The following is an 18,729-nucleotide window of genomic DNA, read 5'->3' on the forward strand; positions in this document are numbered from 1 at the left end:
TATCTGACATTTTCGAGCTAAGTTCTGTTCAGCGGCGAGGCCAATTATCGCTCAATGGGGATGTAAACAAGCGAAATTGCCACATTTGGGACAAAGAGCAACCTAAAGAGATTCTGAGAGCTGCCATTTCATCCAGCAAAAACAACGGTGTGGTATGGTTTTTGGCCGGTGGAATCATCGGTCCATTTTTTCTTCAAAAATGATACCGATGGGAACATAAGCGTCAATGGCGGCCGTTATCGTTTGATTGGTTTCAACAAGACGGCCACTTCACACACATCGCATCTATCAATGGATTTATTGAGAGAACACTTTTATGACCAGATAATTTCGTGTTCTGGGTCGGTCGATTGGCTAAGATCGTGTGATATCGCACCGTTAGCCTTTTTCCTCTGGGCATAGACTTTAGATGCGGACAATACCGCTTCGATTCAGGTCTTGGAGCGCGTGTCATTCGGCAGTTACCAGTCGAAATGGTCGGACGAGTCATAGAAAATTGGTTGGACCATCTTTGACGTAGCGGCGGCCAACATTTGAAAGATATAATCTTTAAAAAATAAATTCCAAATAATGTTCTTTCGAATGATAATAAACTGAATGATGATGATTCGAACTTTTTGTGTTCTTTTCTTTAAATAAGTAGGGAACCTCGAAATGGATCCCCCTTTAAGTATAGATATATTAAGTATTATGTGACACAGACATCAAGAAAAATACCTCACAAACAGTAAGGAATGTTACTACATACTTCTAGCGAAGGACAATTTAATGAATATTATTCATTATACAAATATGTTTTTAAGACATCACAGTTTTTTTAGATATTATAGTTCTCACATAACTCAGAAGTCAGGTACCGTTATATAATAGTCGAAATCGCTTTAATATAATTAAACTTTACCATTCCACTGAGCCCGCGTCCAAAGATATCAAATTAGCACCAGTCTGAAAATAGCCGTAGTCGAGGCAATATGGCTCTAGTTTGTTTGAGGAAATGATCCCAAGTATCGAAATGTACATGCAAATGTAGGTAGTACTTTATGTAATACCAATATGCCAGATATGAGTAGTTGTGGCACAAGCGACATTTCTGCCTAAAAGCGAGGCTATGCACATACGGACCACTGAAGCGACACAAATATTGGCATGCAATCGGCACAAACGCGGCACAAAAGGCACATGCTCGGCTTGGCAGCTTGGCAACTTGGCACTGCATATGGAGAATAAATGAAGCAACCAGGACAATCGATTGTTGTTTAGCTGCAGCTTCAACTTCGGCTTCACTGCGACTCCGTTTCTGGTTTCAACCTTCGAGTTTTGCTTTTTTGCTATGCGTTGTTGCCATCCGACGAAAATGGTCTGAAGCGTTGCGCACAAGCCGAACAAAAGGTCCGCGCCGCGAGATGTTATGCTACAGATTGTGCGCCCACAATGCCACAATGGCGCAGAGCGGCAAAGCGTTGCCAAGGGTTGCATCCAGCGGGACAATCTCAAAAGCAACCATAGGGATTTCAGTTGATTTCAGCGTAGGCCGAAGCTTTTAGCTGCTGCTTAGTGAACTCAACAAGAAATGTCGCACCTCCCCCTGGGATTCCTATCCTTGACACTGGTGTTGTGTTTGGAAAATGACTGCGTGACAGTACGTTGGCGGGAGGGGGTATTAAATGGAGCGAAATGAAAGCAAACGCACAAACAAGACAGGAGAAATAAAATAGTGCGCAGAAAAAGAAGAAACGAGCACACAAAATATGCGTTCGATGACAACGATGACAGAAACGACAGCGGCCACAGCAACAGCAACAACAAAATTGTAAAATGTTGTGTAAATACAATATCTCCAAAGCAGCAACCACAACAACAAAAAGCGTTATACGAACAGCAACAGCAACATCATTTGAAACAACACCAACTAAGCATGCTGACAACAACGTTGACGGCGACAATAATTATGCGAGTTGCCTGCCAGAAATGGCAGCTTCAGCGGTTCGCCATAAGGGAGTAGAGACGAAGAAGGGTCTGCTGCCAGAAGACAAACAATGCAAACAACAAAAGCAACAACAAGGCAACACTTAAGTGACGCTGTAGTGTTGGCGACAAAAAATTGTGCTTTAACGTCTGTTTCGCAGCCTCGACGTACTATATCGAAAAGTACACACTCTCTTCTTCACATGTGAGTGGGAGGATGCGGCAAAGGAGAATCAATGGAGAATTGGCAATGTGACAAGAGTGAGGTAGATGCGATATTGATTTTATTTGTAGCGCGCGAGTGCGGAGGATGTTCAAGTGGGTTCGCTAATAATTATGATGTAACCACAATAATTGTTGCATATAGAAAAGGAACATAGGAGAGAATTCGGTTCGATAACGTGCCAATCGCTTTGGCTCGGGCGTAAGTCTGTTGACTGCCTCAAAATATATGCGAACCAGAGATCTGCAATGAGTAATAATGAAATTAGTGCACAAACTCATGAGCCAAACAAATTGGTGTAAATGAGTACTAATACAAATATCAAAAATGACAAAGACTCATTTCCACCAAACCAAAAAAAACTCATAGTAATTCTGCACTTATATGTGCCGTCAATTTATGACTCAAACGAGCGTATATTAAAAATTTCATTTTACTCACTTGTTCATTGGTCACGATGAAAATAAACTTGAATGAGCTCGCTACACTGATCGGCATGAGTGGAATTGTGACTTCGTAGCTGAGCACGGAAGTCAAGATACCCAGTGAGAACTTCGTCACATTACATGTTTCATTATTTCATTGAACATGCATTTTCGTGCGTCTTTATTTATTTTCAATACATTACTATTAAAAAAAAATATATTAGAACCTAAAAGTATTAACTTTACTGTCATTAATTAACTTAAAATATCAAATGTAATACACGACATCAAAGAACAAAACACATCGTTAGTCATTTCCCGCAGGGCACTTTTGCCTAGCGGCGGCACAGCCTTCGTCAGTTTTACTTTGATCCTATTCGTATCACTTTATTTATTTAGCTATACTATTGGTGTTATTTTGGTGGTATGGCTCATTTTTGTTTAACTTGACTGAATTATTGGCTCATGAGACAATTGAGCACTTCAACGATACGTATGAAGAGAAACTTACTCATTTTTCATTCTCTCGCTTTGTGTGCTGTGCGTAAATGTGTTTTAGTGGATCTTTGTGTTTGATGATTTTTGACTTATATGCACTAATACTATTTTTTGTGTTACTCAACCAATGACTCAAAAAAGGGAATAATTGCAGTTCTCTGATGCGAACTCGTATATGCGTTAGAACTGACGTTAGCAGACTCAAGGAGATTGTAACAGATTTCAAGCGGTCTGCCGAAACATAAGGTTCTTTCTGATCAATTAGCATTCTTTTGGTATCACAAAGGTCAGCGCTCAAAACTTTCCAAATGAGATTTTCCTGCGAACTCAGTAACAATTTGTGGAGCTTATTACTACTAGACAAGTTGAAAAATTCATATCGTATTAAAAAAAATCTCTTTATCTATATTATTTTTAATTTATTCTACGTAACTATAATACGTTGATTATAGCGATCTAACTTTTCAATGGGAATTTTGTTGCACGAATTGATTTTGTTGTAATCAGTTAGGACTCGATCCGGAGAAGGCGATGGAGGAGCTAATTCATTGCCACTTTCCACAAAACTTGAACAGACCTTAGGTACGATGCAAAACATTTTCTAGCATTGACTGAGGCTCTATACATAGTATAGAACTTTTACACTGTCTCCATTAACATCTGTTACGTGATGAAGACTATGTCCCTTTTAAAATCGGTCGAACTTGTTAAAGGTAAGTTGGATATAAAACCTTAATGACGTTGGACTTAAGGTATTTCCATAAGTCAACGGCAGTAATGCACTGTCTCTTAGTCATTCTGAAACCACTTTACTGGTTTTATCTGACAGCTTCTTCAATATGATTTCTTAAGAACTAATTTATTTGAGGAGAGTGCATGGCACATGTTTGAAAATGTCGAAACAAATATATCTAATTTACATTTCATGCAAATATTTAGTTTAGCAATTAAATTGTATAAAAGAATACACAACTGCAAACATTTTGATAATGAAGCATCGACGGACGAATTAAGGGAAGAATAGTAACAAAATGAAATGAATGATCGAACGCAGCACAATCCAATGAAATGAAAATGATGAATATCACAGCCGAAACAATGGATAATTTTTACGTAGAGCGTAAACGAATACTTGCCCATAAGTAATTTGAAGGATTCGTCTGCGCGAATGGTATACATACATATATAGCGACGATAAAATGCAGGCTCAGCTTGCTTGAATCTGTTTATGCATAATACATATGTACTTATGTAAGATCCGAGCCGCTGAGCGGACGGTACAAGCAACTGACGGAAAGAGCAGCACAAACAACAATAATGGGACGTTAAGCGATGCAATCTTCTTCTGTTGGGCAAACATATGCAAATTTCCTTCCACAGATGCATACTAATGTACAGTGGGACGAATCCGAGAGCATTTTCTGAATATTCAAAATATATAATAAGTGACCTCTGATTATAAAATTAAATGATATGAAGATAATGCTTATTTCTGGGCCTGAAATTCCTTTTCTATGGGATCTAATGAATTATTTAGTTAAACTTGTTTTGGATTACAGCTTTCTTGAATATTAAAACTTTAGAATAAGGTGGTTTTTTGAAAATATAAAAGTTTTAATCACTAGCTACTAAGGGATGGTTCCGTTTTTAAATAAAAGAAGAAATAGGAGCATCCCTGAATGGTTAACCACTTCGATATTCAGCTCTGAGCTGTTTGTAGTCTGCTATTTAGTTCCATTTTATTAATTTAAGCGCTCACTTCAAGTCAATGTTTCCAAAGAGATATGTATATATAGAGTTAGATATATTTCTGAAAATCGACCCATAAGGAATCCCTAAACCCTTTATTACGTTTTTTTATGCTCTCGCAACAAAAGTTGCTAAGAGAGTTTTATAGTTTTGTCCACATAACGGTTGTTTGTAAGTCCTAAAACTAAACGAGTTAGATATAGGGTTATATATACCAAAGTGATCAGTAAAGTTCAAATCCGGATGTCTGTCTGTCCGTCCGTCCGTCTGTCCGTCTGTCCGCTGTAACTTGAGTAAAAATTGAGATATCTTAATGAAACTTGGAACACGTGTTCCTTGGAACCATAAGAAGTTTAAGTTCGAAGATGGGCGGAATCGGACCACCTCCACGCCCACAAAATGGCGATAACCAAAAACACATAAAGAGCTATAACTAAGCCATAAATAAAGTTATTAAAATAAAATTTGGAACATAGGATCGCATTAGGGAGGGGCACATTTGAATGTAATTTTTTTGAAAGAATGGGTGTGACCCCGCCCCACCAATAAAGAAAACCAATAAAGCTATATAAACCAAACTTTTTACAGTCGTTTCTTTTAGCCGTTTCCTTATACAGTCCAAAAATGAAAGAAATCGGATAATAACCACGCCAACCTCCCATACAAAGTTTAGGTTGAAAATGACTACAAGTGCGTTAACTCACTAAAGAGAAATGTCAGAAACACCAAATTTTACATAAGAAATGGCAGAAGGAAGTTGCACTCAGATTTTTTTACAAAATGGAAAATGGGCGTGGCGTCGCCCACTTATGGGTCAAAAACCATATCTCAGGGACTACTCGACAGATTTCAATGAAATTCGGTATATAATATTTTCTTGACACCCTGATGACACTGGTGGAATATGGGCGAAATCGGTTCACAACTACGCCTACTTCCCACATAACTCAATTTTGAATCCTTCTGATTCGTTCACTTTATAATGTATACATAAGGAACCGATGAAGATAGCGAAATAAAACTTTACACAAATACTGTATTTGAGCTGTGACATCACTTGTGGAAAAATTGTCAAAATCGAACCATTACTTCAAGGCCCCTGATATCAAACATGAAGAACTCAGTGCCTAAGGGTAATTTTTCACCGAAAGTATAGGTAAATCTCTAAATAAATTGCGAGAGTATAAAATGTTCGGTTGCACCCGAACTTAGCCTTTCCTTACTTGTTAAAAGTAGTTCTTGTAGCTGTCACGGCTTCGCTGATCCTATACAATTATTTCCTTTATGACTAAATGAAATAATCCTACAATGATTTTGTAATTTTTTTTAACTTTTTTAAATTTAAATTGTCGTAAATAGTGTAGTAAATATTTCTCTTTTGAAAACCGATGGGGTTGCTAACCATTGACAACTTAAGACGGTTGAACTATATTTCTTTCTAAGTAGTGACAAATACATATGTAGACCTTTGCGATCAAAAGAATATTCGCGGGCTTAGCACAGTTTTAGGATCCAATGTTTTGAACTTGTGTAATCCTTTATTTTTTTATAAATTTTGTTAGCTCAATAGAAGTAAAAAGTAATATTTTTCATAACGTTACGTCTTTCAACGCGACAATTATAAATAGAAACTGCCCACCGTGCATTGTCGCCCTTAGCAACTTATCTAAGAGATAAATTAAGGAATTGTTTAAAAAAGTGCATTATTAGTAAAAATGCAAAGCAAATAACAAACCAGAAGGAGAAAAAGAATTCATCTTGATATCCACCACAAAAAAGTTGCAGAAAAAGTGAAGAAAATGCTTTAGAGGAAATGCTAGGGCCTCCGGGCGCCTACTGACTGGCCTCCACGCAAAACACTGACACCCGATTCGATAGGTAAGGGGAGCGCAAGCAAGACGAAGCAATGAAGAATTGCAAATGGGAAATGAGAGCGGATTAAAGCTCGAACAAAAGGAGCGCACATAAATTAAAATAAGCAAACATTCAAACGAACGTATTTTAAGTTCAGCTGGAAGAAAGCTAGTGGCGCATAACGAACTGCGAAACCTATACGTAAGTATTTGCATTATAAACTAGTATCTTACCCGAGCGCGCTTGTAGAAGCAGACAGGTGCGGAGAGCTCCCCTTACACCTACCTGCGCTAAGCCAGTATGCGATTCAATGTGACAATAGGCGCTGCTCTCATTGGAAAATTGCAGTTGTTTCAATGCAAAAATGTGTGCAGAGACACAAGTTCCAGCGCAAACAACTCACGATCCAATGTGAGAGAGTGAATTTAGAGCGCACTATAGTCAGCTTACTCTTCGGCATGCAGCCGGTAGGCGCTTCCAATTGGAACAACTTGCTCACGCTCTTCCAGGCGGCACGATCGCACAGTGACTTGTTGTGTACTTGTTGAGGTTTATTTGTGTATTTCTGTTTTGTTTTCGTCATTCGTTCGTGCAGCAACAATAATGGACAACGATCGGCTCAAGCCATAACTACAGTTGCCCGTTGGCGTGTGTGGAAGTGTGAGTGTGTAGTGTTACATGCGATATGCACCTCAAACATAGTGGATATCTGTTGGATACCGCAGTCGTAGCGATCAGTCGCGTTCAGACCCTGCTACACCACGGTTATGAGTGTACGCATGCGCGCGCTTCAAAACGCTACGCTCAGTGAGTTTTCGTTATTCCACTAGTTATACGCTTACTAATTGAAGTTGCTGCAGTGACTACACACGTAGAATGCTAATGAATAAGTAACGCCTGCACACAACGCCAGCTGACTTGTGAATCCATATGTGAATCGCAGCGCGACCTTTTGTGCAGAACGGACGTCGAGTGAAATAAAAAATCGAAAAACTACAGTATTCATCAGCTAATTAAAGGTTTACTAGTGGCGATTTTCCGTTCAATTGCAACCACACGTGCATTCAAAGTGTGCGTTTGTATTCTAAACAAAAACATAACGGTGCAAAACACAATTCTAATTATAAATCAACCGCAATAGTAACAGAAAAGTTCAGTGTTTGTGCGTAGTAAATATTTGTGATTATTTGAAAATAAAAAAAGCTTTGAAACATCAACCGACACACTCATGAAGCTTTTGCACCGCTTCATCGTGTTCAAAGAGTTATCGGTTTCACCGCAAAAAATCAGCAACTTTGCAAACCAACAACGCTTCGGGCCAAAATAATGAGTGTAATCCTGTTGTCATTGCCACACCGTTACAAGCGCGTTCTGCAAGCAATGACACTCGCCGTGGCCATAATTTACACTACACTGGTGCTGTATCAGAGCGCCTACGGATATCCTGATTTACAGGTGGGTAGTGTGCAACACAAAATTTGCAACAAAATATGATATGTTTGTATGTGTACGTGTATTTGTGGTGGCCCTTATGCGTGGGCATTTGCTACAGATTAAAAGATATTTATGTTATGCATTCGGCTGCATTTGAGTAAAGGGAGGCGATTTGTTGCAGCATCTGCTTCGAAGGTAATAAAAGAATCGGAAAAATCAGCTGATCCACTCGCCCGGCCCACTCAGCCGGGCCACAAAAGAAAAAAAAGATGGTGGCAAGTGTGTTCAAATTAATTACTCGTTTTCAGCATAAAGCAAACTCTGACAAACAATTGAAGAAAAACGGATTTTTTTGTGGAACTGTCCGTGTTAAAATACACATGCATACGTATGTATCTATGTGCGGACATATTTTGCCGCATTATTTTGCCGTCGGCATTTTTAATATTGGAATAATTTTATTTATTTTTTGTTAAATATTGATTCAACCGAATAAAAAGTTTTCGCTAGAATATGCAATAAAAGTATAATATAATTTCAAATAATATGTACAGTTTAACTTCCATAACTCGAACTCTATAATTGTCAATAGAAGTGAAATTTCATACAAATTACTTTCTATAACTCGAAGTCTCGCTAAGTTTTTTTGTGGATTAATGTTATTCGATTTAAGGATGTTCAACTGTATATATTTTCATATTATTAACTTAGTGATAGATAAATTTTCTCTTTGAGTATTTGGTTTGGCAAAGGAAATTGGATGTTGAAGTCAAACACTGATTTTTCTCAGCTTGGTCCATTGGCAAAGGTACTCTTATCTCAAGTCAAGTGAACAATGGAGCACATAATATAACAAATAACAGTACTAAGTAATAAATTACCTTCATATGCTGTTCATATATATATATGCTTATATCATGGTTATAAATTCGACTTCATTTCAGTTGAAATTTATAATTTGAAGGAACACAACTCAACCAGCCTAAAAAATTAAGTTCAGTTGTTATAGGTTTTTAACTTTGTTGGGGTTTTATCATTTTCAGTGGATTGTAGACAACTTCGTAAACTGATAACTCCTTACTAGCAGTTGTCATATAAGACTTTTGCAGTTCTTTTCAAAAAAATATTACTAGAAAGTGGAAAGTGGCTAAAAGAACCCCTTTATTATTTGCAACTAACTGTTGCACAAAGATAGAGAACAAATAATCTCCTGAAACCATTGTGTGATAAACTCAACAACAAAGTTAGCGGCTTGATTTCGATACAAGAGATGATGCGGATCTCTACTATAAGTGACGCCAGTGCTATACTTAAAAAGAACAATTGGTTTTAGTAATTAAAGACTCGAATCAAGATTAAATTTGTATCGTGTTCGATTCGCTACTCTCTAATTGCGATTAGTTGTAATAGGAATTGAGTTGTTTTAATTTCAATTCAACTGAGTGGGGTTGTAAACCCTATAATTCCAATTATACTATCTTTGTCTTATTTAGCATGCTACTTGGTGGTCTTTCGAGGCAAATATGAAATTGGAGAGCTTTGCAATTGGCAAAGAACAAATCATTTATTTATTTTAATTGCGAAACTGATCGTAAACAACAGTGCAACAATTCGCTCCGCTTTGTAGAAGTGAATCATTTGCAGCTGCAGAATTGCTTTCATATGCAGAAACAGCAAAATACAACACAACAACAACAACAAATACTGTAATGAGAGCGCACCGAGGACACAGCGCAAAGTTTACTCATATTTCAGTAAATATTTTGTCGTTTGATTTTACGAGCGCAATTCCAACTCCAACTCGCAGTCAGCAATGTCCGAGCCACATTGTGCAATGCAATAAATAAATAAACATATCGATTTTAGCATATTTGTTTGTTGTTGCCCAAAAGTGTTGCATTTGCATAAATATGAGGCGTGTGCAAGAGTTTGTTCACTTTATGAATGCATGTAAGCCAGCCGCCGGTTTGTAGGTGAACGGCATTCTGGCGAGTTGGTAACCCAGTAAATAATAAATTGCACACTGTTTGGGCCTTAAAGAGTCGGCCTTTGAACCGCTTGTGTATTGCAAAACTCTTAATTTTATGCGTATTTATGCAAGCTTAGCCGCACATACACACACAGCCAGCGCATAATCTAGATGTTGCTAGTGGAACGGATACAAGGTGCTTGGACGCGGTCTTAAATACCGGCACCGCCAATGGTGTGGGCGTACAGTTAATCCTTGAGCAGGCACTCTCGCCTCATATATACACCTACACGTGTGCTCTTGTGTTTGTTGTCACGACCGGCGCACTGACTTCGCAGAGCCCCACAGTACGTCCAATTAATTGCCAGCGTACGCAGCGCTATCCCCTCGGCTATCAGCAGCAATTATTTCTTCGCTCTCGAAATCGTTAACAAACGATAGCAGCGATGGCGCTGTTGCCCTCAGCTCCGCCTGTGCCACTGCGTCACATCCGCCATATGCAACAAATTGCCAGAAAAGTTCGCTCGTTGTCGCATAAATTTGCATAAATTCAACACGACAGGGCGCACACACACTCATACGTCTGTATGTACGTCGTCAGCGCACCGTACGAAGGGTCGCCGTGTTGCATTGCATTGCCTGTTGACGTTTCGCCTGGTCAACGGCTGTGATTAAGAATTAAAATTGCAAATTTCTTCAGAATGTGACTCGGCCGTTGAGAAACAAGTGTTTTCGCGTCACAGTCGCCACAGTTGCCGCAGCCATTACGCTGCGACCGGGTGAGTTTGAGCGCTATTTGTGCGCGCATTACGTGCCACTTGGCCATAAACAATGGCGCAACAGCTAGTTGATGGCATCTTGTGTCGTTCACCTATTCAGGAAGGTGGGTTGATCATTTCATGATTCGCAGTGTTTATATGGGTTCCTTGCAGCCACCCCAGTCCCACTTGCAGCCGGTTCAAGCCAAAAGCGTACAGTCTGTATTGCTGGTCGCTCGTTTTTGTCACTACAATTGACGCTTTCACACCTCCGACTAGTATCTCTTCTTGCATGCTGAAAAAATCGTGGCATTAAAGAAGTAATTGTGAATTTTGAACTGCGATTAGCCGATTTCGATTCCTAGTACAATTAAAAGTGGAAGCGTATCAATATAGTATGCATGATGTACAACGATAGCTGTGATAGCTGCAGAACCCAATAGGAAATCATCAGCTGACATCAGTTACTACATATCTAATGTGACACCCTGTGTTGGTAGTATTTACTGACCGCTCTTGTTTGGTTGCTGGCTAGTAGTCTGTGAGCTTGTGAAAGTTAGAGACGTTAGAGATAACACACATATATATATACGTATATATATTTGGATCTTAGCACTATTTATCCATTTATCTAACTGTACATATGTGCAAGTAACGCGAAGTGAATGGTGCGATTTTGGCTGGCAAAGGAATTGATTTTTGTGGTAAATCCATCACTTTGCAGGTACGTGCATGTGTGTGTGAGTGTCGAATCGATTTGGTACGCTTGCGCGGACATTGAGCGATTTATGCTGTTACAGTTGACTCGTTCGAATCGAACACTCTGGCGAGGTGGCTTTGGCTGTTTCCCTAAACTGGTCTGATTAATTACTTTTTAAATACACGCAATAAATTTGTTTTGTGCAGACCACCGCGACATGCCACATACTTTACACACACATAAACACACATGCATATCAATATATATGGGCTTGCGTGTGTTTACCTCATATTAATGCGTTTGAAATGCGTAAAATGGTCAGCAATTTATCAAATCGAATAAAAATAGATAAATGAGCGTAAATTGTTTGAGAAATCATGTAGCTGCAGCGTTTACCTAAACTGTTTCATCACGTTCGCCTCCAAAATTTTCGATTATCATTAGTTTCCCAGCGTCCTACAGTGGCCGCTTACACACACGCTAGCAAAGCGCAGCGGTCGCTTGAGTACCAGCGAGTAACTGCGTAGAACGAATGCGACTAACCGTTAAGAGTGCTGATGAAATAGTCAATGTAGTGAATTTTTTCGATTTATACTTCATTATAACGGGTGATTTTTTTGAGGTTAGGATTTTCATGCATTAGTATTTGACAGATCACGTGGGATTTCAGACATGGTGTCAAAGAGAAAGATGCTCAGTATGCTTTGACATTTCATCATGAATAGACTTACTAACGAGCAACGCTTGCAAATCATTGAATTTTATTACCAAAATCAGTGTTCGGTTCGAAATGTGTTTCGCGCTTTACGTCCGATTTATGGTCTACATAATCGACCAAGTGAGCAAACAATTAATGCGATTGTGACCAAGTTTCGCACTCAGTTTACTTTATTGGACATTAAACCAACCACACGAATGCGTACAGTGCGTACAGAAGAGAATATTGCGTCTGTTTCTGAGAGTGTGGCTGAAGACCGTGAAATGTCGATTCGTCGCCGTTCGCAGCAATTGGGTTTGTGTTATTCGACCACATGGAAGATTTTACGCAAAGATCTTGGTGTAAAACCGTATAAAATACAGCTCGTGCAAGAACTGAAGCCGAACGATCTGCCACAACGTCGAATTTTCAGTGAATGGGCCCTAGAAAAGTTGGCAGAAAATCCGCTTTTTTATCGACAAATTTTGTTCAGCGATGAGGCTCATTTCTGGTTGAATGGCTACGTAAATAAGCAAAATTGCCGCATTTGGGGTGAAGAGCAACCAGAAGCCGTTCAAGAACTGCCCATGCATCCCGAAAAATGCACTGTTTGGTGTGGTTTGTACGCTGGTGGAATCATTGGACCGTATTTTTTCAAAGATGCTGTTGGACGCAACGTTACGGTGAATGGCGATCGCTATCGTTCGATGCTAACAAACTTTTTGTTGCCAAAAATGGAAGAACTGAACTTGGTTGACATGTGGTTTCAACAAGATGGCGCTACACACAGCTCGCGATTCTATGGCCATTTTGAGGGAAAACTTCGGAGAACAATTCATCTCAAGAAATGGACCCGTAAGTTGGCCACCAAGATCATGCGATTTAACGCCTTTAGACTATTTTTTGTGGGGCTACGTCAAGTCTAAAGTCTACAGAAATAAGCCAGCAACTATTCCAGCTTTGGAAGACAACATTTCCGAAGAAATTCGGGCTATTCCGGCCGAAATGCTCGAAAAAGTTGCCCAAAATTGGACTTTCCGAATGGACCACCTAAGACGCAGCCGCGGTCAACATTTAAATGAAATTATCTTCAAAAAGTAAATGTCATGAACCAATCTAACGTTTCAAATAAAGAACCGATGAGATTTTGCAAATTTTATGCGTTTTTTTTTTTTAAAAAGTTATCAAGCTCTTAAAAAATCACCCTTTAATAATAAAATGCTTTCTACTTTCAAAAACTTCAACGATTGCTCCGAGTTTATACCTCAGTTGGTAGATATGTAAGTAGCGGGGTATCCAGTAATACATATGTATGAAGGACATACACACATATCCATGTGTGCCGCTTGTCAATCGTCCGGGTGCAACACGTCGACTCGTAATTCTCAGCTGATTTTTATCAACGATTACCATCGCTGATAAGTTCGTAAGCGCTGACTTAACTTGCTCTTGCCTTGTCCATTGGAACAATTTAATTTCTGTGTTTTTCGAGTGTATTATCTACTCACCGGCTTTTATTCGTCTTTTTCATTATTTGTGTTTCGAGAATGCTCAATTAAGTTGGTAAACTGGGCTACCGCAGCGTCGTGGTGGTCCACATTTCGCTACAGTTACCGCCTGCGTCCTTAGATATACTATTCTGTCTGCCCTGCACAACTAAAGGCGCGACGGCTCACTACTTGGCGCTGCCATCGTTATCGACGCCGTCGCTCGTACCGTTGTGGTTCAGATTTATGTTGTCGCCGCGTGGAAAACATGGGATAATACGCGCATGGCTGGCTGCCCAACAGTCGCACTAACCCTTCCCCAATCTGCATAGTGGCAGGCTTTTTGGTTGTCTCATTGAGCATTCTCCCGGTTAACTGCACTCGCGATGCGTTGTCAACAGGATGTCGTATTGTCTCTTTGTCTGCCCCAGGTCTGCGCGTCCGTCCGTCTGTTGATACGTGCGCCTGAGGTCTGTCTGCGGCACTTGTTGTCATTTCGACTGCGCTGCTGCGATTCACTGACCACGATTACGTCTCCATTGTATCTTCTTTATTTGCCATGTTACTTTTAATCAATTCCAACAGTGCTGCATTTTCATGTGGCCGTTCAAACATAACTGCAGATTTATATATTTCACTTTAGACATTGACATTTTTGTTAGCTTAATTCGGGAGCGACGCTCTTCCACTCTTCAACCCACTGCTGATATACTTTGCTTCAGAGCTCCGGTTGTTATAGTTTGAATCCCGACCTTTACTCTATCATTCGATCATGTATATTTTTAAAGGATCACAGGATTCAAGGTTCCGAAGCTCTGCACAGAAATAGAAGGATGATGAGGTTGGCCACCGTTAATACCAGTAATAAATTAATTATTATTTTTTCACTATGTTAAGTTCGACTTCGTTGCATCACTCCGAGTGGCTTTATCTATGAGGTTTTAATCCGATTCTTTTTGTGCTCAAAGTATGCAGTTGTCATGTACTTCGCTCTGAGTGACTAACCGACTGCACGACAATGTTGTATTTGCAATCAATCAAGCTGTCGTACATTTACCTGTCGTCCAACTACCGGAATACGTATTCTGTGTGTTTGCATTTACTACAAATATATATATATACATAAGTATATGTGGACACATGTAACTGCTCGTGGGATTATGTACATCAGTTTTTTGGTTGCTTGTGTTGATGAAGTGCGGAAAATATGCAAATAAATACGAAATCGTATATCAATGACATGTGGCAAAATTGATATGTGTAAATCATGCAAATTTAAACATTGCAGATAAAATATACATATACATACACGCATGGTCACCATTAATTTGGCCAATAATGAAAAACGCTGAAAGAGAAATTTGAATTTGATATGGATTGTTATTGTAGCAATATATTTTTGATGTGTTGAGACAAAGTTGTGTTCTCTTTTGAATTCAATTGTTTTTAAATAATTTAAGAAATTTAAATTCCGAATATAAAAAGCTGCGTGTTTTTCGTTAATTTTAACGTTTCTTATATATGTTTTAACTTCTTTTAGCCAGACTGAAGGTAAATGTAGATATTTATTATATTATATAATACGGCTTTTAATAAGAACACGTATAATATTTCTCCGAAAATTAGGGACACAATAATTTTTGACCCATACTTATAATTATGTTTTCAAATTGCGAGAGTAGGTTTTTGAAAACTCAATCGATATTTCTTTGAGCCTTAAACCCATCCGGTGGAGCCGAAATTGTTACGAAAAATCGGAATCTGGTTCGCTTCGATTCAAGTGCGAAACATTGCTATTTTATATTTCTAACAATAGTTCACTCACTAGAAAAAAGTAGCTGCATTGATGGTCGTTGTCTAGCTTATACTATATATACCATAATTTATCACTACACCGTCACATAATGATTCGAATGGGAACCAAGACACTTTTTATATACAAAACAGATGGTTTTGTTGTTTTATTAATATACCAATAATGCAGCAACACAACGGAAACAGATGAGGTAAAAAATACATGTTCTCCAATTAACCGTTAAAGAGAAAATACATTTATACATATTAATAAACAAAATACCAGTTGGTCGCAATTCAAAAACAAAACCGGCGGTGGCACTCGGCTGACTCGGCTTACACGAAAAAAGTCATAACTTTCTTTTACACTGATCAATGTGCACTTACATACATACAGAGATATACCTACACCTTGGTGGGACGCCAACGGAGCTGGGCAATTAAACTGAAATGCAACATGAAAAATTGTGTTGCTCGAAGAGGCGGCCGCGCAATTTGCATATCTAAAGCATTCCCTTAACAACCGCGACAACATTTCTAAAATGGTAGCCACCAACAATGATTAAAGCGCAACAAAAACAACTCTTTTAAGATTACTGCATTTTTCTAATTTCCATCATCTTTTCTTCGAGCTGAATTGAAAGAGCCCTTTGATGACCCAACGCAGAAAGAACGCTGAATGAAATAGATGAGGAGCAAAGCTGTTAAATGCGCTGCTGCAACAAGGTGTGCTGGCGCGCGGCATAGTTTAGATTAGTTTTATCGGCATTGACGGTGAAATGTGGTGTCGCATAGAGCGCGAGCACAATGCACCGTACAACAACTACATTTTACAATACAGAGAATACAACCACAACTGCAGGGGTTAGTATGTGGCCTGTGCCTTTCTTTCCGTCCAGTGCTTTCCGTCCGTTAGCGGCCACTTGGCGCTGATGACATATTTGCTTTCATCAACTTTAGTGCAGCCTGTTGTTGTTGCTATTATTGTTGTTTGATTATTTTGTATTGTGTTCACCTATGCCATTGACGTTCTGTTTAGTTGTTGTACTATGTTAGGTGTTTGTTTTTGTTCTCTTTCCACTTGGCTGATAAACAATCTTGCTGCAGACTAGCCTTGGCCACTCAGTGACTAGTAAAGCATCTCAGGTTACACACCAACTAAATGCTGTAGCTGAGGCTGAGGCTGAGGTTGAGACTAAGGCTACTGCTATTGTCTTCCTTCTTTTCTTATTCTGCTTTGCTCTTAAATTATGCAGTTGTTGTTGTTGTTGTTGGTGCGGCAGCTGCTGTTGCACGTGTGCGACTTAATTGAGCAGTTTATAGTTGCTGCCGATTTGGCCTCTTGCTTCCTTTTAGAAACTCTGGACTCCAACATTCTTTTATTTGCTTTAGATTTCTTCGTCTTGTTCGCACCTCGACATAGTCATTAGTGCATTCATTCTCTTACAAGCAGCCTGTAGCATTATAATAGCATTAAATACATATGCACCTGAGTATGTGTGCGGAGATTGTGTATGATCGTATGTGGCGCTTTGTTTTGCTATAATCGAACTCATCATTATTGTGAAACGGGTCTACTGCTGAAGGTGTAGTCTGAGAAGGCGAATATTGCGCTAATATTGGTTTAAATGATATCTGCAGCGGGAGAAGCAGTGGAAATGTAGATACGGAAAAGCCGGCTCGTTTGCTAGTTCAAAATCAGCGGCTTCACCAAGGAGTTCGGAAAATTATGTCGGTTGATAATAATTGCGATGACTGGATGTACTACTATCATTAGAACACCCATTTAAGCATCTATAGGTTTCAATGGCTGAAAATATAGATATTGGAGATACTATTGAAGCTAAGGATACTTAAAGTATAATAATACAGAAACGTGGCATACAAAAGTGATTCAAATAGAGGTACTTTTTTCAATAGCTATTAGAATATTCAACCGTTAGACTTAGAAAAAACAACTGTTTGGTGTGGTTAGTGGGCCGGTGGAATCATCCGCCTATTGAAGCTCGTGATCTCGGCGACATTTGGTTTCTACAAGACCGCGCAGTCTCACACATCGCATCATCAATGGATTTATTGAGAGAACACTTCGGTGAGCAGATATTCTCACATTTCTCCAGTAGGGAACCTCCAAAAGGAACACCCTGTTAAAAGGCTAGTTTTAAACGAGATTTCTGGCGATCTCCTGGACGTGTGGATCAAAGTTGAGCTAGAGAGAGCCGATTTCGGGTGAACGAATAATAGGAAAGCTGGAGACCACATTGGAACCGAAGCGACTGCGGTGTACTGAAATTCTACAAATTATAATACCATTTACGATTTTCTTTTTATTTTGAGAAGGAAACTTCAAATGCTTTATTTACAGTTTTTAATCACGCCGTTTATACCTATATGCATAGATTATTCTGTTACACTATCCGCAGTCAGAATAAATAATGATCTCAACGGCGTAAGTGCACAGATTGCTGCTGAGTCTGCAAGAGATCCGCTGAAAACTGGATTAGTTGCACGGTTCGAGTTCATTAAGTGTAGCCTGTCATAATTGTTGCTGTTGCAATTACTATATACTTGCATGCATGACGCGAATCACACACATGCTCAACTACGCGAGAAGTGTGTAAGCGTGTGTGTGGCTTTGAAATAGGAGCATACCACCGACTTGTTTTGTGTGTTGAACGCGGTGTTGTTGTTTTTGCCAGCAAATGTAGTGTGTAATTTATTCTGTAAAAATCAAGTCAACGCGCACCTTTCTTTCACCGGGCGCACTTGCGGAGCTAAGCTCTAATCTGCTATGTGAATGCAGTATATTCATGCAGACATATGTACGTGCATGCCCCCATACGCGTGTGAGTGTGTGTATTTGAGTTGCCGCGGATACTAGTTAAGCATGGAAAGGGAGTTCAGCAGCGGCTGTAGGCTAGAAACATCACAGCAAGTGCACAAATCTGCCACAGTTCGCCACTTTTTACCTTGCAGAAGCAACGGTCATACAGCTCGGCCAGCTCACAGGCACCCAAGTAAGTGTATCAGCGACGGCGGCTAAACAAGTGTCTGCCTTGGTGTAAGCAATAACAACAAATGTGTCTTCAGTCAGTTGTGTTGGCAGTCGATCGTGTTGCCGCTTCAGCACTTCAGTGCTTAACGCTTGCCGACTCCTCTGTATGCCGCTCGCCGCT

General features: G+C 39.5%; 1 protein-coding gene across 2 annotated transcripts in view; it reads left to right on the forward strand.

The window, feature by feature from the left end:
• The first annotated feature begins 7,410 nt into the window (after positions 1-7,410).
• The window catches only part of LOC105211553 (fringe glycosyltransferase), an 80,038-nt gene continuing 68,719 nt past the window's right edge, over positions 7,411-18,729 (forward strand). Inside the window, exon 1 of one of the 2 annotated variants that reach the window (XM_011183050.3) lies at positions 7,411-8,169. In XM_011183050.3, coding sequence (XP_011181352.2) covers positions 8,041-8,169 — 129 coding nt within the window. In that variant the 5' untranslated portion in view covers positions 7,411-8,040. The remainder of the gene's footprint in view (positions 8,170-18,729) is intronic. The other variant, XM_011183049.3, reaches the window with a different exon arrangement.

The sequence above is a fragment of the Zeugodacus cucurbitae genome, chromosome 4 (assembly GCF_028554725.1).
Source record: "Zeugodacus cucurbitae isolate PBARC_wt_2022May chromosome 4, idZeuCucr1.2, whole genome shotgun sequence".
NCBI classification, from domain to species: domain Eukaryota; kingdom Metazoa; phylum Arthropoda; class Insecta; order Diptera; family Tephritidae; genus Zeugodacus; species Zeugodacus cucurbitae.